At 34.4% G+C, this 21,657-nt stretch overlaps 1 protein-coding gene across 1 annotated transcript in view; it reads left to right on the forward strand.

Annotated features, from left to right (window-relative positions):
- LOC138713806 (intermembrane lipid transfer protein VPS13A-like) overlaps positions 1 to 21,657 on the forward strand; it is a 239,265-nt gene that overhangs the window by 114,817 nt on the left and 102,791 nt on the right. Inside the window, exons 24-33 of the mRNA XM_069846241.1 lie at positions 20 to 195; positions 3,688 to 3,922; positions 5,267 to 5,451; positions 7,388 to 7,557; positions 10,669 to 10,930; positions 14,090 to 14,201; positions 15,775 to 15,980; positions 17,114 to 17,242; positions 19,643 to 19,778; positions 21,114 to 21,299. Of these exons, the coding sequence (XP_069702342.1) occupies positions 20 to 195; positions 3,688 to 3,922; positions 5,267 to 5,451; positions 7,388 to 7,557; positions 10,669 to 10,930; positions 14,090 to 14,201; positions 15,775 to 15,980; positions 17,114 to 17,242; positions 19,643 to 19,778; positions 21,114 to 21,299 (1,797 nt within the window). The remainder of the gene's footprint in view (positions 1 to 19; positions 196 to 3,687; positions 3,923 to 5,266; positions 5,452 to 7,387; positions 7,558 to 10,668; positions 10,931 to 14,089; positions 14,202 to 15,774; positions 15,981 to 17,113; positions 17,243 to 19,642; positions 19,779 to 21,113; positions 21,300 to 21,657) is intronic.

Raw genomic sequence — 21,657 nt, forward strand, 5'->3', positions numbered from 1 at the left:
AATATTTTTTGTTATCCAGGGGATCTGAGTGTGGAGAATTTCTTCAAGGAGATGACACATTCGCACATCAATTACGCTTCCTCTGGTTCGACGTCCTCCAGTGATGTGCCCGTTGTGGACAACGTGCTGGTTCGACTTGAATCGATGCAGATTTCACGGGCGGTCATGACATTAGCAGGCTCCCTTGAGATACAGGCAAGTTCATTCTGTTGTAATTATTTTTAATTGGTTCATTTTACGCTTTAACAACTGCTATGGTAATCTAGCATCTGAATGAGACGAAGGTGGTAATGTCAGCGAAATGAGTCCAGTGCCGAAAGTTGCGTAATATTTGCTCCTATTGGATTGAGGGAAAATCGCGGAAGAAACCTCAATCAGGCAACTTGTCCCAACCAGGATTTGAACTCAGATCCGCTCGTTTCACGGCCGGACAGGTTAACTGTAACTGGACTGTTTACATATTAAATTTAATTTACCAAAATGAGTATATAGAAATCCAATTTTACGATTTATTTCTTATGCTTAATTATACGAGGTGGAACAGTTAAACGGAAAGATTTCAAGGTGCAGAAAAAGAATGAAAAGTTACTATTATATCAATTTAATGAGTAGAAATGACAAGTACAAGAATAACCATTAGGTATGCAACAGAAAAAAATTATTTCTTAAAAATTACGTCAGCCATTACATGTGGGTGATATCGCAGATCCTTATGGACAATCCTTTTCAATGATGTGCGACTTATTCAAACAGTTGTTGCACGACGTCTGGTCGATCGTTGTAGACTTCTTAAAACCCCCTGTAGAACGTTGAAAAGTCGAAAGAAAATAAATAATTAACATAAAATAATCATACGAAAACTAAAATTCGGAACATTCACGTGACAATGTCAGTGGACGTTAGACATACTCTTGATTCCGCCTGCGAAACCATTAAATACCTACCACATATCTGGACTGTTATTTGGGCTGCTTAAACAAAAGTGAACGGCTTAAATCAAACACCTTGTTCAGGGACATTATTTTATTTTTACTAACATTTCTAATATGAATTTGGCTATACCTTTGGATTAACGATTGAGAACCGGAAATACCATTTGCTAACCCCTTTCCACGACTCGAGTTCGAATGATACTGGCGTAAAATACAAACAAATCACTGTACTAGGTATAGGAGGGAAGAAAAGTAGTTCATCCATTTACGTAAAGTAGGAAATATCGCGATTTTGAGTTTGATAATTTTCATTAGGTTTTTCTTTAATCAAAATACAATACTGTATTAACAATAAGTGTTTTTACTTACGAACTGACCTAACCATTCGGAAGTATTCATTATATATTATACAGTATATTATACTGTCTACAGCACATTAGCATACAATATAGAGAATGAAGTTAAATTGAAAAATAATCATAATATGGATATTTAAACACATTTTTTAAATTGGTGGTCGTTCATTTTATACAGGCTTCAGTTCTTTTTTGCATATTATCGCACTATAGACTATTGTACCTAATTCTAATTACCTGTTTTGTCCTTCGTACTAGTAGCTCATATTGAAATAATTCTGTACCTGTTCTATAAAATATTACCTTATGTACTGTAAATTCAGTCTTCACTTCTGCCCGATCCGAAAAGATAAAATTACTCAGACATACCTCCAAGTGGTTTTTTCGCAGGGTCGTAGAAAGGAGGAAAATCATGTGACAATTAATTAACGAGGCCCTTTCATTTAAGTTATTTTAAACAGTTGTATAATATTACGTAGACGTCCAATTCCTAACAGAAATTAATGTTTTCAGAAAAGAGCTAACACAGCCCAGCCACTAGCCTTTACAGAGGGGAAGCAGAAGCGGGTGGGGGAAACGGGATGCGACGTAGGCAAACGGACGACAGTACCTGTGCGAGAATATGATTCAATATTGAAAGTTCTTTCGTCACAGGAAAACGCGAACATATTTCTGGAGCGTACTATACTCACTATTTCAGTACTTTTTGTGTTTACTATAACCGTAAGGCGACTTTGACTGTATACGCTTGGTTCTGTGTGGAGAACGGTTGGAAGTTTACTAGTAGAGGGGGTGGAAGTGAAGTACATTAAAAAACTCGGGTACAATAAAAATTGAAGCAAAAATAAAATGATGTCCCTGTAAAAAAAAAAAAAAACAGAAGCACAGTATATTATATTTGAGAAAGATCTAAATGAGGAAGAAAGCAAAGCAAAGGTAAATTGTTTAGGTTAGGTTACTATAGATTGGACTTTTTCTATGGCTGGTGATAACAGAAATCATAATGTTTCGAAGATTAGCTCTGTCTTCGTCTTCAGGTGATGAAATTCCTACTTGTTGGGATCAACACAGCTGAATCTGTTTGAATGAACAGCGAAAACTTGGATATATCGGACAACAATGTATTGTCAGTGCACGTTTTCAATGTCTTCACTACAAATGCTTCCACATGTCTCGTTAATGTCTTTAAGTTTTATTAATTCAGCTTGAAAATAGGGAATACAGGAAATATGCTCTTTTTAATCATCATTGTAAGTTAGAAGTGGACAGACAGTATGACAATAAATAAATTAGGAATTTAAAGGGTTAGGTACAGCTTACAGCAGTAAAATTTTTCGAAATATTCAACATTTTTTTCCTCCATTACTGTATCTTGTACAATAATGAAAATTGGTATGTGTAAAACACTGTCCTTCTGCTATAAGAAAAAGCATATTTTTACGATTTAAAAAATTATTTACATTTTCTTTTCAGAATTCAAAATGGTGACAGTTTACTGTGCAGTGATGAAGCATTTCCCTCATAACTTATAAACTCGTTAATTTTTCATGTTCTCTTTCTTTTATTTTATTGCTGAAACTCATGTTTACAATATCATGCTCTTTCAACTACATTCCTTAATAAATAATATATTTTTTTTATTTTGTGTTAGAAGAAAATAGTGATATTTGATCATTTTTAAAATGAATTTATTTTTTATCAATCTATCAAAGATAGAGAAGTGATCTTGCATCATATTGTAGATATGACATGCATAAATACACACAAAATATTTCATCAGTTTTTTAGTTATGTGGGAAACGCTTCATCACTGCACAGTGAACTGAATTAAAAAAAAATTTAAGTAATTTTTTTAATCGTAAAAATATATTTTTTTTTTTCATAAAGCAGAAGGACAGCGTTTTAAACATACTAATTTTCATTATTGTACAGCATATAGTAATGGAGAAAAAAATGTTGAATATTTCCAAAATTTTACTGCTGTAAGCTGTACCTAACCCCTTAAAATTGTGAAGTCCATTGGAACTGCTTTTGAAATAATCGAAAAAAAAAAAAACTGTTTGTACTAACAATCAGTAATGTTATGCTCAATTTCTACGGGTATGCATTGGATAGAGGTCTATTAGAATGACTATCCAAAAGTAAGAAAATGTGATTTTTCAGGCAAACAATGTTATTTTCCGTGTCATTAGTTTCCTGGACTTACCACTTTTTTCCAGGGAACTGGTTTTTATACCTTATATTGATTGGATGTACACAATATTTACATTGAATAACAATATTTAATCACGGACACAGATTTCCGACTACGGCTGTGGATTCCACTGAGCATGAAAGCTGTGCCTTGACTGTTTAGTGTTCCACGGTTGATCTATTAACAATAACTTTACATTCAACAGGAACCAATTTTGGAACCGGTTAGCATAAGACTAGACGTGAAGAGAATGGTAGCATATCATCACACTATGAATTCAATACCGCCTGCACCTGGTCCTTACTTCCAATTTCATCGAGACCTGTTGCTGTACGAAGTCGATGGAGGAATGGAGAATGTGCGAATCAATCTTGGACAACGAGACTTGGCTACTCTTCTCTCTGTGTGGAGCGACAATCTTGCCGAGGGCAGATTTTTGGGTAAGCAAAAGCAACTTCGTGATTCTTTCTCACTCCCGATAATTCGCGATCCTTTTTTTGGAAGGGGAGAGCGAAGTAACGGCACTGTCTAGTATATACATCACGAAGCTTGAGTTCTTGAGGGTACTAGAAACAATAGACTGTGCCGGTATTATTTCGCATTATCTGCGATGAGGCGATAGTAGCGATCCTAGTGGTTAGTAACTATCTATGGATTCATATTTCCTACGTATTCAGCTTCGTGACTGTATATAGGCCTACTAGACTGTGGCAACGTTATGATTTCCGTTTTTACTGGATTTACACCTTCCCTCCTCTCCCTCCCCACTACAACATCTTTCGACGTGTATTACCAACTGTAGCATAATTATGCTATGCATAGCAGAATTCACATCTCTTAGCATGTACTGTTGTTACCAACGAGTTTAGGTTGTTACGCCAAAAGAAGTCGTCAGAAGTACCGTGACGGGTTTGGGGGGAGGGGGAAGAGTCGCGCATGCGTACCACGCTATTTACGGTAGTATTCCTGTTTCACGTCAAAAGTCTGGTGTCTGCGGTTTTGTAGAAAAATAGTGATGTTTTTATTGTTGTGTTTCATTAGTTTCAACAGGATGATTGTTTTCAATATATACCGCAAATCTTTGTACTGCCTTAGTTATCGTTTGCTTTTAGTGTTTGATAATATACAGTTGGTGAAATTTATGTTATTGTGTATAAGCCTACTGTTAGTTTAGGCTTATATAGTTAGCAGTTTTTTGTTTATTAATTGTCGACAAAGAGGAAAAAAAAGGTTGACAATCTACAGCGAGGAAAGAAGAAACATTATTGATTGTAAATGTAATACAATTCTGTGATGAAGAAAAAGAGCAACAGTGTCTTAGCATTCCTCTTACGAAACCTACAGCAAGGGCCAAAAAAAGGACTGTAATGTATCCACAAGAACGATACAGTGTATAAGGAATTAAATGAAAGACTGCACTGAAGAAAGTGTATTGTCGACACCTGGATAAAAAGAAGATAGAAACGTCCAGCCTACCGAAACGCAAATGTAGATGACTTTGACCTGAGGTTGATAAAAAGATATAATTGAGAATTTTATTTTAACAAGAAGCCTCTTTTCTTTTGTTTCTTTGTTAGTCTTTATACCATTTGTAATATGAATTACTTCTGTTGTTGTTATTTGTTAACATAAAACCAAGGATCAGCCAACTTAATAATTGCCAACTATTGCTGACTCTGCAGCAGTCTTGATGTAAATTGTTGAGCCATTAACTGATAAAACTACTGGCCAGTTTTAAATATATGGAATTCGTATAACGACTCTCCTTCTCAAAACTGTTACAGATATGCAATCAAATTCAGACTCCTCATCCCCTATGGAACCGCCGACACCAACGAATCCAGCAGAAGATCCAGCTGTTAAAAAGTTGCAGGCCTTCTTCTGTCAGACTGAACATGTGCGTCGAGAGTCGAGCATTCGTCTTTCATTAGACGGACTGCAGCTTTACCTTTTTAATGACATGGACGAGGTATGTTTGTTATCATAGACATTATTGCTCTAAATTATTGTCTTCATTAATATTTTAATGGAAAGAGATTATCTAACAATTGTTTTATACAGATATTATGCAGATGTTCAACGTGTTACCACAAGAAGCACTGGAAGTGTCACTAGACATGTTCAAAAGTCAAAGTGAAAACATGGCTTCTTAGAAACCCATTCTATTCTGTGCAAGAATATTTCGAGTTAGAAAATCAAGCTGTAGATATTTTTTAGGTTTCTTTCTCTGAATTTTATTATTATTTTGTAATATATTAGGAAATTCTCATAAATTGTTAAGTTAATTCTTGTTTTATTGTATATAAACAGAGCGTAGTATCAAATAATATTTGTGATCAGTGTGTTACAATTTTCATCTAGATATTAGTCTATTTTTGATAATCTTGACTCTCAATTGTAAACGCTAAGGAGTATTTGTGATCATTTTGTTTTATCTTTAGTGGTGTAATGGAATATTTTTCATTTTAGCACGATATTTTCAAACGTATATTTTGACAATGTCATTAGCTTTTGCTATAACAACAGCTAATAAATACTATACTATACAACAAACGTTACTATATAGAGCATATTATGATAAACACTATTTTAGGTACACATACGAAAAAGGGAAAATTATGATAATAAGTAAAACGAGTCCTCACATGATAGACAATGTAAGGGAAAATGGACATAACAAGAAATAAAAGAAACAAATATGGTAAATATCACTGGAATATCTAAATGTAAAGAATCCGTGGAAACGTACAGCACTTGTCATTCATAACAAATAAAATATGGTTTATTTTAAAAAATAAAAAAAAACAAAAAGAAAGAATAGAAAAAAAAGGACGAATATCCCAATCATAGACGCCGACAGGGTGATCAGCCTTCCAACTTTTGGAGAACATGTCTTTCTGTTAAAGTTTTGTCTTCCTGTCCTCCAGGCATTTAAAAATGTAACAAAATGCCAGGCATTTTAAAAATCTGTGACTATTGAAAATTTAACTTTTCAAAGCACGTGCTATTTCTTGTTCTTCACGGAAAAAGTAAGTTTTTATATCAATTTGGGTTGAGATAGCAATTAAAAAAAAGCTTATTTTATTTCTGTTGGTAATTTTGCTCTGAAACTAAATTTATCACATGTAATGCTCATAACCAGGACAATATTTAGTATTATTGTTTTCGTTTACGTTGAGAATTAATATACATTGAAAATTTAACTCCTCATAACATGTGTTATTTCTTGTCCTTTAATAAGCTAGGGATGGAGTCAGAATGAATTGCAATGGAAGGTAGAGTAATTATCTCTTGCCTCCATGTTAATTTTAGAAACGGTGCAATTATTAGAAGAACCAGGAACGCAACTCCTAGAGACATTAGCACTGTGAACTTGCCATTTATTTCCCCTGTGATTAAATTTTATTATTAAGAGAGACCAGTTTTTTTAATGGGTGTGGCTAAATTATGTTAAGCATGTGCTAGCAATCTGTATTAGGAATATATAACAGTAGTGCTTTTAAATCAGAATATATTACTAATATATGTACCGTAAACTGGGGTTACTTTGAACACAGAGGAAACTTTTACCATTTTTTCAGAAAATCATATTTAGGTTTCTACATGCTGCATTTATTATAGATGGAGGTAAATTATCATAAAATCATTCTCATACCAAATTTACCTCCATCTATAACAAGTGCAGCATGTAGAAACCTAAATATGATTTCCTGAAAAAATGGTCCAAGTTTCCTCTGTGTTCAAAGTAACCCCAGTTTACGGTACCAATTTTTCTATGCACAGTATGTTACAAATAGATATGTCTGTATATTTAATGTAGCTAGGTATTAAATACTTTTAATGAATGTATAATCTCACTTGCTTGCTTACTTCAAATTATCACCGTCTGGGTTGTCCCTTCATAGGTGCTGAGCTCTCCAGTAAGGGACTTAAATCACGGACTTAGCAAGCTGGATATCGGAGAAGCAACACTATCAGTGGAAACTTACACTGACCACAGTCTGGAACTGAAGATGGCTCTGCAGTCCTGTCTTCTCGAGGATATCCGTCCAGACAATACTATTATGATCAGAAAGTTAGTTGTGGAATTTCACTATTATCATCAACACAGCCTTCATCACCATCATCTTCGACATTGTCTCATTATCATCATCACTATCGTTGCTGTCATGTAGACGAAGTAGAAGGATAAAAATACGTTACTTGTACTTTTATTAGAATTTAAAAGTACAGGATGATCTGTTTGGGTATGGATAAAATAAAAACACCGTGAAACATTTACTACTGAACTTTATTTGTTGAAATTTTGTGCATACAACACTGAAAGGTGGGAGATTCCTCAGAGCTCAACATGACCCCCATTGCGCACCCTGCACAACTCATAACGGTGATGCAATTCAGCCCATGTCTGTTGTAACATAAGAGGGGTGATTTGTTGAAAAGCCTGAGTAATTTTTACTCTCAGACCATCAATGTTCCTGGGTTTCTGTGAATAGACAATGTCTTTAACAAAACCCCACACGAAGAAGTCAGGAGAGGTTAGATCTGGGGAGTATGGGGACCAAGCGAAGAGGTAGCTGCTTCTCGTACTGGGTTTCGCCTGCGACCTCCTGCATGTTTTTTTAATACAGAACCTGTTTCTACAAATGTTCGATACCACAACATTATGGAATCGTATTTAGTTACATTACGCACACCATACTCACGTCGAAATTCCCTTTGAACTCTTTTAACACTCTCAAATTTAGCATACAAAAGAACACATTGTGCCCGCTGTTGATTTGTAGTAGCTGTTTTAAACATCTACGATTTTCATTTGTCCTTTCAGATTATGCATTGTTGATTGTCATCTATGGAAATTTCCATCTTTTAATCATAATATAACCACCAAAAAATTTTTCCTACTACCATAATAGCTTCATAATAATAAATTAATATTATCCATACCTAAACGGATCAGACTGTAATTTGTCCGTGTTACTACTACTCTTTGTTGTTTTGGTTGTTCATAGCTTGTTTGGCATATCTGTAGTCTTCCATTTTGGTAAATTTGCCTTGCCGCTAGATTTTCCTTTTCCACGCTTTGTCATTTAAATTGAAAATTTGTAAATCGTTTCTAATTCTAATTGAAGACTTCCCCCGAAAAAAGGATATAACATCAAATTAATGAAGTATGTGACTTAGCTGGAGAAAAAGTACTTATGAAGCATTCATTTATAACAATAAATTATTATTACACCCAATAGCTGAACAAACTTGTATTTTTGAGTAATCAAATGGGTCGGCTAGTAAATATAGGCCAACGAAATATGAGCCTGAAATTATTTTCCTTTCTTCTGAAACGTGTATTATAGATTTGTTGGTTACATCCTTAATACAGGGAGGTTTTCAATTGTGAGGCTACTGGTTTTGACAAGTCGTGTATTTCCTGCAATTTATCTTGAAAACTTTCATTTGTAAGTTTTAGATTTTTCTTTTCGAGTTCGATTTGAGACTTACATCTAAACATCTTAAAGATAGGCCTACTGTTAATATTTTATAGAAATTAATTTGACTGTCACTAACACATATAATGGAATTTCTGTTTTTACATGTTATTGCAGTATTATTATTTTTTTCTTCATTGTTCTATATACACTTTTAACACTTTCTATAAACACTGATTAACTTCATAACTTCTTTACTGTATTAACATGAGGAAATTACCTGGCTGACATTTCAAAACCAGATTCGATCCGTTGCAGTGGATTGAGTCTCGGTGTAGCTCAGTAATAGAGCACCCAGTGTGTAGAACTGGGAGTCCTGGGTTCGATCCCTGGTACTGAAGCGAATTTTCTCCGTCATTAACAAATAATAACTACTTATATTGAATAAGCACCTACATTGAATACAAATATTTACGGAATATGTATAAATTGTAGATGGGCTATTCCATATGAAATCGATCAGTAAAAAACCTCGCATTTTTTTTATACTCTAATTTTTTTCCCTACTTATACAAGGTGCTGAGGGGAGTGTATTTTCAAAAATATACTATCGAAAGTCAAACGGTTTTCGTATTATTGAGCGATAAATTTAGCGTATTTTATAAAAGCAAGCTTCTTTCAGCACTCAGAATTCTGGAACCATTTACTGCAGAAAATTGAACGAGAGCTCATTTTGACATTAGGTAGGTTATGTTAAGAAGTAATCCTTATTTTTATTGTACACAGAGAGACAGATAATCTGATTTTACTTGCTTTTAGGCTTTTTGGCCATTTGTAAAAATATAAAAAAATATTGAGAAAAAACCTTGCATTATTAAGAGGGATTCGACATTGTTTGCTTAGTGGTATGGCAATAAGTTTCGAGGGTATTAAATAGATTATTTTCACACGCCTAGACTTGAATGGTGCAGTACCGCACGCACTGGCCGAGAGCTGAAGATAAGCGAGCGTCGGGCGTCATTTTACTCCTGTGTTTATGAAAACCTGTGATAAAGCTAGCACAGCCATGACTGCTAGACGACACATCACGTGTTTATGTCTCCTGGCCTTGCTTGTCTTCGGCTAGCTCCCGTCTCACAGTCAGCTGGTTAGTTCACGCGCGTACTATTTATTTTCTTTATTTGATATTTTCAATACTTTCTTATCAACGGTGCAACAGTAAAAAATATGTGTTTATTTGTATTTTCAACGGGGAGTCTAACTATATATTTTAAAAATATTTTTTCCTAGCCAAAGGCGTCTTAATGAGGAAAATCTAAATTTCTCCATATCCATAAAAAGTAAGAAAATCTGTTTATATGTCAATATAAACTTTAATTTCTCAGCATCAAAATAAACCATGATTTTGATCATTGGGTGAAAGGGTTTCGGAGCTACAACAGTTTAAAGTTGCTAATTTTATGAAAATACGATAAATTTAAATATTTTTAATTTAAACACTATGAAGTTCTGATGCCTCAAACTTTGGACAAAGCATTGTATCACAGTTCTCTACGTACAAAAAAAGTTTCATTGTATTTAGAAATTGTAAGGTCAATTTTCTCTATATTTCGGTCGATTTGAGATGGAATAGCTCGTATAAAATTCTTTAGAAAAGAACGTTTTTTCTTATACGCAAATAAAAATATTCCAAATTGTGACCTTGTTAATGATCAACTCCCCTTAAAACTGTATAACCAAACATTGTTTTTTTTCTTCAGGATATTTCAGTCCCACAGTGGTGAAACCAAGATGGATTCCAGTCCAATCTCAGTGTCTACCCCACCCATCATCGACGTGACGTTCAAGCAGACCCAAAGTGGTGACCGCTGTATTGATGTTCTTGTGGAGAAGACACGACTGAATTTCTCAGTTCCTTTTTTCATGAATCTTGGGAGATTCCTTATGGACTCTCTTCCAGGGGAGCGTCCAACAGAAGGAGGAGTGATAAACCATGGATATGTGGGAGACATTGGTGTCCAGGTGAATTATGTCTTTCGCTTTTTAATATTATTCCTTGTTTTCCATAGTTATGGAGTGGTTAGAATGCTCTTCACTCCACTTCTGTATCTCTGACAGAAAACAATGGCTTTCTAAAGCTGATGAGAATCCTCATCATGACTTCCTTTCAAAGGGAAATAAAGCCGGAAATTCTGCACAGTTGATTCATGACTAGGGGGCGGATGTTGACGACCTAAAAATCTGCTTAAAATGATTATTAAAATGCCCTTAAACTAATGGAAAAACGACATAAAATTAAAAGAAAATAATATTTAAATATTATTCACCGTACTCGCACCACAACTTCTTAAAAATTAGTCACCTTGTTTCAATGACTGCCCTACAAATCTCGGGAGAGAGGAGGCAACTTTCTGGAATTTGGCTAAGATAAAGGAAAAGGGCAAGCACAAAAATGAAGGCTTTAAGGGAAAACTATAGATTTCAATCGGTGGTGGTCCATGTCATGCCTTCATTCTCCGTCTCCTCCCACTTCCATTCTTCACTTTTGTTACCAGATCTTCCAAATGGTGGAGTGTGAATAACAAAACAAGTTGTGGGTGCAGCTTGCATTCTTGCAATCTTTGTGTTCAAAATACTGTCCCTTTCCTTCCATGGGGACACAACGTCCTGTCCAGGACACGGTGAAAGTTTCCTCCCTTCCAAACATAAATTCTAAAGACACTTTGTACCGACAAAAGAACAGTAGTGGTCAAAGCCCTCACTTAAACTAAGCTGTTGTCAAGTATTTTATATTACTTCCACTGTGTGAGGAGAAGGTGTAATGAGGGACAGTCTTTACAGTTTGTTTCAAACTATAGAACTCGAACTTCATTGTTATTGACTTATTCAGTAGGTAATCACTACTGACCTAATTGCTTAGAAAATGATTTAACAGACCTATCGGTAAAGAAGAAAGTACAATGCATTCCAAATGATCTAAAGGTTTTTCAAAGTATTAAACATGACCAAAAAATGCCGAAAAAATATCAAAATGACCTATTAGTTCAAAAACGTCGAAAAATATAAAAAATTCAATATAAGAAATTAATTTTTTACGTTGATATTAACATAGAAAGGATTTCTGTATTAATAGGCATCGTCCTAATGTGAATAATAAGATGATGACTTTTCATCAACATCCGCCCCCTGTTTCTGTGTTTCTGTGCATGTTGGCTTCATATAAAACTTACCAGCTAGTTCTTGTTTATTCCAGAACTCAATTTTGCTAGTCATTATCGTCATCAATAAACGTATCATCGACATACTGATTTTCTCTTTACATGTGCCTCTATCTTAGAGATAAATGAAAATCTGACAGACTAGCAAAATTCAAAAAAGGTTTTCATTGACTGTTATGTGTGCAGGTTTTCAGGAAAATAAATTTTACCAGTACTTTTAAGTATTTCATTATTAGAATTATTCAAAAGGCAGGAAATAAATTATCTACTTGTAATCTTGTATTACACAGGGTGTAAACCATATAAACTGCCAAAATGATACAGATTGTACATCTCAATCTACTAAAGTGATGTGTAGTGAAATTTTGTTTTTCTTCTATTCTAAGAAATATTTTGTCAATTAACTGTTTACATGTAATTTATTTAGCATTATTTCAATCTATATTTATGTATGGTATTATAGGTTGGGGTGGAACTTATAAATCCAACCTTTATCCGTTAATTTTACTACAGAAAAAAGTATTAAAAATTTGTTTAAAAAAGCAGAAAGATTACCCAACTGAATTGTTGTTCAAACATTTCAAAGTTTTCAACATTAAACAAATGTATTATTTTATTTTATTAAAATATTTTCATAGAAATTTTAATAACTCTGAAAGGTATATACATAAATATAGAACTAAAAATATGAATTCTCTGCGTTTGTCTGAACCAAAATGTAAAACCAATGCAACTTTTTATCATAGCATGAGTCAAGGTCCCAGATTATTAAACAAATTTTATTCCAATAATATTTCAACCACGAATCCTCTCCAAATTAATAAAAAAAAATAAAAAAATTTGTATTGGATTTATAGTTTGGGTTTAAGGATATAATAATAATAATAATAATAATAATAATAATAATAATAATAATAATAGCCTAATAATAATAATCCGTGGCGCTACAGCCGTGAAGGGCCTAGACCGACCAGCCGGCTGCTGGCCTCACGTCCACATGCCGAAGCAGAGGTGGACGATCATCCAACCAGAATGGAGGTATCGTGTGGTTAGCACGATGATCCCCCCGGCCGTTATAGCTGGTATTCGCAACTGGATTTCGCTACCTATCGTAGCTCCCCAAGTGCATCACGATGCTGGGTGGGCACTGGTCGCATACACTGGCCGAAATTTCATGAGAAAATTTCTTCCCCATGAGGACTCGAACCAGCGCGCATTCCGTAACGCGAGTCCTAGGCAGGATGCCTTAAACCGCGACGCCACGGCGCGGGACTTAAGCATATTAAACACCCTTTTAATCTGTATTCACTCTCAATTTTAAATTTATTTTGTCTGTATTGGAATCCTGAGCATGAGTCTTACTCATTCAGGAGTGGGCTAGTTTATCTTTCATTGTATTTATTAACCCTCAACTGGTATTGCTTTTTAAATGTATGTTAAGATATCTATCCATATGGGTCTATATTGACCCATAGATACCAGTTGAGGGTTAATTTGTATTCATTTCAAACTTACTAGCAATAATAAATAAATAAATAAATACATTTTTGTTTTTAATTCATAAAATATCATGTTTTTAGGATTGATAGTAGTCTGATATTTACTGTTCGAGTAAATGTGAACGTCAATTATCTTCTGTCCAACCCATAGAGAGACAACAGAGTACCGGTATCCTGATTCGTAAACAAGATTATCACCATAGTTGCAGTATACATGGCGGACTGAAATAAATAATGATGGTGTACTAACATTTCCAAAAACATTAGACTCACAAATAACATTTTTTTCTAGGGAAACTACAAAAGTCACAGAAAAATTTTATTATACTTTTTTGTTCAGTAATTTATGCTCTATCATCGGTATTTTTTGGCAGTTTATATCGCTTACACCCTGTATATTGTTTACAAAGAATAATTTTCTTCAAAATTAGCTCTGTAAGACTTTAGTAAGCGCTGTGTTGCAGAACAAAGCTCCAGTAGAAGCCCTCAAGCCTACCCCACAGAGACCACCCAGCTCAGCCGATAGCACAAGTGGATACTTCTCGTCTGGTGCTTCCTATGTGGATGATCAAGCAGGTGAAGTGATAAGAAATCATATATTGACCCTATTTAATATAACATATATCAAAATATAATTAATTATTTATTCCGTCTTATGGCTTAAGCATTGAATTACATATGGAAGGAACCAAGCTCTCAGGCTCATTACTGGTGGAATCAAAACAACTCCAATAGATTCTATGAGATTCCTCACTAATATTAACAGCATCAAAATGACAATAGAAGAAAAAGCACTGATTCAATATTATGAAAAACTTATCAGATTACCAGGAAACAATTGGCATTTGTACAGTCCTCTCTGTAGATTGAAAACTCAAAAAAGTTTCATATCCATGGTTCAAGAATTAAAACAGAAAATCAATATCCCGAATTTAAAAGAAAACTTACAAATTAAACCAAACCCTTTAACTCTATTAAGTATAGAATATAATCTAAATTTAACAGAAGAAATACTGAAATCAGAAGTAAACACTGAAATAATGAAACAATTGTCTTTAGAGACAATTAATATACAAAACTAGCTTCATTTATACACCGACGGATCCTTGATCTCCAGGGAACAAGGTGCCGGTGCAGGTGTTACGTGCTGTCTCTTCTCACTTTATACATCTCTTGGGTATGGAACAACAAGTTTTGATGGAGAAATCACTGCAATCAGTGAAAGTCTCAGGAATCTTCTATGCCACATCAATAAATTTAAGAATGCAGTTATATTGTCAGACTCCAAAGTAGCTATTCTATCAATAGTCTCTGAACACACACCTTCATCTCAAACAGCAGAAATAACTAAAATGCTCTCTCAATTAATATCACTCAATAAAAGAATTGTATTCCAATGGCTACCATCCCATTGTGGAATCCTGGGAAACGAGAATGCGGATGCTTTAGCAAAGAAGGGCAGCACTGCTACTTACAGACCTGTTACTAAATCTACGTATTACTCTGTGAAGAGATTTATTAAATCTACATACTTAGACTTCAACAAACAAAATTTGATAACTCAATCCCAAGGGGAAAAAATGGAACTCTCTGCATCAAAGTCCACAGTTAATTCCCGATTTACCACGAAAATCGTCTGTAGCTGCATTTAGATTGGCAACAGGCCATGAATGTTTGGCCAAACACCTGCATAGAATTGGAATATATCAGTCCCCTAACTGTCCATTGTGCAACTCAAACCAAGAAATGGATTCGGAACACCTCAAAATCTGTGCTTCAGTGGCTGGTCATGATAATATCTTTGAAAAATATTGGAGTACAAGAGGTCAAATGACTTTATTGTCAAACGCCTGGCATTAGAAAACAACAACATTAGTTCACATTATTTTTAATTTTGAAACTTTTCTGTATCATAATAATTCTTAACGTTGTATTCATTGAAAGAGTGTATACATATTTTTAGCACCCTCTGTATTTAATATTGTTTCTTTCATTACTTGCCCTTAGGTAGCAGACTGGCATCGTCTGTGGTTTTCAAATGAGATAGATAATTTTGATAACCAAACAAAATTTTAAATGTCAGACTCTGAAAAAAAAAAGATGTGGTCATTGTTAAATAACAATTGTGTGCTTTACTTTTTCTCCACAGGGTTATCGGTGTCTGTGCAGCTGAGGAAGCCAGAGATAATGCTGTTTGCCGATCTGTCAGAGCACAATGGCCATGCCTTACTTCTACGCACTGAATTTCTGATAGACTACAGCCGTCATCCTGGTCGAGATTCGCTGGTTTGTTCTTTGGCTGGGCTTCAGATTCTTTCGAAACTTCAGGGACGCAACAAACAACCTCCCCACTCGGTAATATTTTTTTTACATATTTTTGCATTTCCTTTGTAGCAATACTATAGTGGTAGTGCATAAAAATTTCATCGTTCTTTTCTGTACATAAAGTGCGTACTTTCTATAGGCTGGCAGTCAGTGTTGAATCAGGAGGGGTACCGATCATAGATTCCCCCCCCCCACCCCCGGCTCAGATTATTGTGTTCCTACCAAAATCCTATGATGTCTCAAATCTAATTCCATTTTAAATTTTCCACTAATTTAAGTAGAAAATAACCAGTGTGGCAATTCTGATTTACAGTCGCGTCGCTGTTATTTCCAGCGTGACTTCTCCTTTTTGCTTACGCCTTAGGAAGTGAAGGCTCTATAAAGTCTAGTTACACTGCCTCCGTGGTCTGTTGGTCAGCATGCTTGCTTACAGGTCTGGAGGTGCCGGGTTCGATTCCCGGCCTCGGCTCTCAGTGAATTTTTCTTGAAGAAGAATTACCTGGGTGTCTAGAGTCTGGAAATTTGTATGAATGTGATTGTGAGTGTGCCGGGTTCATATTAATTAGGCAATCATCAAAATATAATATACATCAGGACTGTCGCTGGGCAGTAACCTGAACACACGTTTCAGCGTCACATTGTTGACAAGTAACTCCTTCTGTTAGCACAACCATAAAGCATGTAATAGATGCTATAGAGTTACCAACAACGAAAAAAAAAAGTGTAGGTAGGTAGTATCGTTCGCCATTTTTGTTCTTTTGTTGCCGAGCTACCAGACGCACTGTTAAACATTATCATGTCGTAGCTCCTATGATAATAAGTCAAACGCACTGTAATTGAGCAAATAATTGAGCGGGAAATAATGTCCTCGTGTGCTTTCTGCGAACGCCAACAAAAGAGCCAAAATGGCGGGCGATTGTATTAAGTATTTATCGAGCCTTAGAAAGTGCATAACGTCATTAGTAGCGAATCATAAGACGCACACATTTAAATGTAACCGACTTGCAATGTGATTGGCTGCCGGAAATAAGAGTGACGGGACTATAGCTGCGTCATTTTAAAAATGCCACAACAATCGACATGCTGTATGTTATAATTTGTAAGTCTAAGCGCCAAATTTCACTAAAAAAAAACTCAGGCCTATTACACACTGATATTTTCAGGTTCTACATCCATGCGATATTGAATTTGTTAAGAGCTTCAAGTCTGTAGAGGATGGCCTGAAAGTGACTGCTTCTGTGAGCACAATAGATGTCCATTTATCAGCAAGCACTGTGCATACAGTGAACAATGTGAGTATTAATCCTTGCAATCTATCTGGGGTCTCTTCTGACCCCATACTTTTTACATACGCTTATAAGTTGGCAGAATGTAGTTCAATTCATTCAGTATTCTAGATATGCTTCTGTTACTCTCTCTAAATTGATTTATATAAGCATTTGTTTTTTTTTACATATTTATATGCAATTGAATTTCGAATATTTGGACTCGGGGTTAATACGCCAGCTACGTTGTGTGCTACTTCCCATTTTATTTAGTTTCGTTCATCTGAGGTTATTTAATTTAAATGCTGTTATAACTCTGTATTAGCTCCGGGTTTTGCCGCAATATGCAGCTGTTACTTAAATCCTAGATTATATATACCAGATTGCTCGGCCTTATAGGCTTTGACGGTAACAATTTTTGTTAGGTTTACTATGCTGCCACTTAGTTATTACATAAGGAGTCACGTCATAACTCCCATTTGAATTGCATTAGCGACTGTACTGCCATCTTGTGTTTGTTTATGGTGGACGGGTAGCGATTCTGGTGGTTGTTCTCTTCAAAGTGCTACCGATTTCAACGTAGGGATGAGCAATCTGTTATATATGTGATCTGGGCTTAAATCCATTGTTGTAAGGAACACTACTTCAAAACGTTCTATACTTGATATAGTTTGTCATAAGGAATATCTGATTGTATTCAATAAAAGAGAAAAACAAAACGACAATAATATAAATAAATAAAATATAATTATAATAAATTATATAACACATCATATGGTATATATAAAATAATAAGAAAACAAAAATTTCATTAAAATTTAAAAAAAAATTGTCCGGAGTCGGAAAAGACCCCAGGTAGGTTGTACGTAATTTTAGATCTGATAGATTGCAAAGGTTAAACAAGTAGACAGCTATGTTTTGTGAGTAATGTAGTATTGTTACTTTAATAGTAGGCCCTAATGGTAGTAAATAATAATAATAATAATAATAATAATAATAATAATAATAATAATAATAATAATAATAGTAATAATAATAGTCCACACCTGTGGAGTAATGGTTAGTGCGTCTAGCCGCAAAACCAGATGGCCCGAGTTCGATTCCCGGTCGGGGCAAGTTACCTGGGTGAAGTTTTTTCCGGGGTTTTCCCTCAACCCAATATGAGAAAATGCTGAGTAACTTTCTGTGTTGGACCCCGGATTCATTTCACCGGCATTATCACCTTCATCTCATTCAGACGCTGAATAACCTAAGCTGTTGATAAAGCGTCGTAAAATAACCTACTAAAATAAAAAAAAAAATACTAATAATAATATAATACCGGTAATAATAATGATGATGATGATGATGATAAATATAATGATAATGAAGATGATAATGATAATAATAATATAATAAATGATAATGATTATGATGATAATACCGTATATATGCGAATACTCCGCGCACCCTATTTTTTAGAGAAAAAAATGGCTGTAATTTGTGTTTCAAATAATGCGCGCACTCCAGTTTTTCTTTGCTAAATTCCGAAAAAAAATATGCGCGGAATATTCGCGTATATACGATAATGATAATGTCTTGTATTAGCCTCTTATGATTTCTCTTCATCTACTTATATAGGTTTCTACTACTACAAGTCAATATGTTGTTATGTGTCACATGGTAATTGCTTTGTAATGTGGAACCACGCCATTTAGACAAATCATTATTATCAAATGAAAGAGATGAAGGCATATTTTGAAAATAAAGTAACTATAGTAAATAAAATCATCGATTGAACAAATAATAACACGTTACACTACATGCATTGGGTATTACAGTTTAATAAACTAAATTTATAAAAAAAAACCGTGTTTTTACAAACCTTCGCAGCAACGCACAATGTCTCCCCCCCCCCCCCGCGCGCAGTGAAGAACATGTTTTTTATTAAAGTTGCGAAATATTTCAGCTGTGCCAGCTACAACATTTTTTCTCTAGCTGAGGAATGTGCTCCTCAAAACGTGGAAGCCAGACACACTGATGACAAAGAAATATTTCTTATATCAAACAAAATACAAGAAGAAAAGGTTTTGATCTTTCAGGCTTTCACAGTGATTGTGTTCTGAAAATAATTACGTATTTCCACCGTGTGCTGGGACTTGATATACTGCATATCCAAAGTTTTAGAGTGCCAATAAGGGCTAAGAATGTAGGATATGGGCAGTACTGAATGTGAAGCATGGCATTCTCTGTTAGGTCCGTTATGCCTGACTATTCAAAACAAATTACCCATAATTATTTTGGATTTGCCATGCATAATGAACTTAACAGAGTATGCGAAAGTTCCAACACCGTGAAAATCCCCACAGCTTTTCTTCTGAAGAAAATCTTTAATATGTATCTCTGATTCATCACACTTTCTTACATGCGTTTGTTTCCTTTTTGTAGGTGATAGAGGATATTGTTAGTTCTCTTCAAACAGAAGAGCCTGAGCCACCCTCAAAAATGGGGCATTTTAATTCTGATTTGGAAGATCTCTGGTCACCAAAAAAAATTCAGCCTTATATCTTCCCTGAAACGTGTGGTAAGTAAATTACACCTCTGATATTATGCATTACATTGTCATATCCAAATATAATTGTAAGATAGATGTGCATGGCAACTAGATTGACTGGCAAGAAAAAAAAATACAAATAAAAAATAAATGGCATTTCATGAAATACCGATACATCTAATGAATCAACTCATTTAAGGGATTAGGTACAGCTTACAGCAGTAAAATTTTGGAAATATTCAACATTTCTTTCCTCCTTACTGTATCTTGTACAATACCGGTAATGAAAATTAGTGTTTGTAAAACACTGTCCCTCTGCTATATGAAACAATTATTTTACGATTTAAAAAAAAAATTACTTTTTTTTTTTTTTTTTTTTTTTTTTTTTTTTTTTTTTTTTTTTCAATTCACTGTGCAGTGATGAAGCGTTTCCCACACAACTAAAAAACTATGCAACATTCTGTGATGAAATTTCTTGTGTGTATTAGTGCATGTCATATGATGCAAGACCACTTTTCTACCTTTGATAGATTGTCTAATAAAAAAATAAATTCATTTTACAAAATGGTTAAATATCAGTATTTTCTTCTAACACAAAATAAAAATTATTTATTAAGGAATGTAGTTGAAAGAGCATGATATTGTAAACATGAGTTTCAGCAATACAATAAAAAAGGGAGAACATGAAAAAGTTAACAAGTTTATGAGTTATGAGGGAAACACTTCATCACTACACAGTGAACTGCACATTTTGAATTAAAAAAAAATATATATATATGTTTTAAATCGTAAAACTATTTTTTTCATATAGCACAAGGAAAGTGTTTTACACATACCAATTTTCATTATTATACAAGATATAATAATGGAGGAAAAAAATGTTGAATATTTCCAAAAATTTTACTGCTGTAAGCTGTACCTAACCCCTTAACTATTTTTCCATTGTTTCCCACACACATTCTCTTGATAGCAGTAGGAATTTCCAATGTCCATACCATAGAATGTATGAGTAGCTTTCGTTAGTCGTGGCATGATGTTAGAAACATATTGTATTGGATGAAATTATATTTCAGGAAGTACTGCATTTTTTTCTGTATGTATTTTCTCTGCTTTACCTTGCAGATTTTGTCTTGTGTTTCAGTTGATAGAAGACTTTGGTTTCTATGCTTCTCCACCTCCACCGCAAATACGCCTCTGATACAATATAGAATGCCTAGTGATTTATAAATCATATTGAATGAATCTCGTGCCTGCAATTAAGTTGTGATTCATAAACTCTATTATAGATTATTTTATTTTAGAAATAGGGATTGATTGAAATCAGTCTATTAATAATGAATCTGTAAATTGTTTTTTTCTATCTAGAAAGTCTGCTGTATGGTCAGCCAGCTTATCCTGAAGGGAGACCTAGTGAAACGTTCACAGTAGCAATTCCTAAAATTCGTGTTGTTTTTGAAATGGAAGATGGAAATCACAGAACTCCTGTCCTCTTATTCAAGTCCTCTGCAGAAGCTAATGTCAATGACTGGTCCAAACAGATGCACATGAAAGGTAAGTACATTCATTGTTGAATTGTGTTAATATCAGTAAGCAACGATACTGCACACTATGTATATAATGCTACGTTATTATTATTATTATTATTATTATTATTATTATTATTATTATTATTATTACTACTACTACTACTACTACTACTACTACTACTACTAGCTGTACCTGTGCTCTCCGCTGCACCTGATAGAAATAAATATAAAGTAATTACATAATTAAAATAGGACGTTTGATCCAGGGAACATTCGTGTTTGACAGAAGGATAAATCATTTAATATGTTACTTAATTTAAATTGTATTTAAATAATTAAAATGCGGTCATTTGGTCCAGAGAGCAATCATTTGGTGCAATGAC

This window comes from Periplaneta americana, chromosome 14 (assembly GCF_040183065.1).
Source record: "Periplaneta americana isolate PAMFEO1 chromosome 14, P.americana_PAMFEO1_priV1, whole genome shotgun sequence".
Taxonomy (NCBI): Eukaryota; Metazoa; Arthropoda; class Insecta; order Blattodea; family Blattidae; genus Periplaneta; species Periplaneta americana.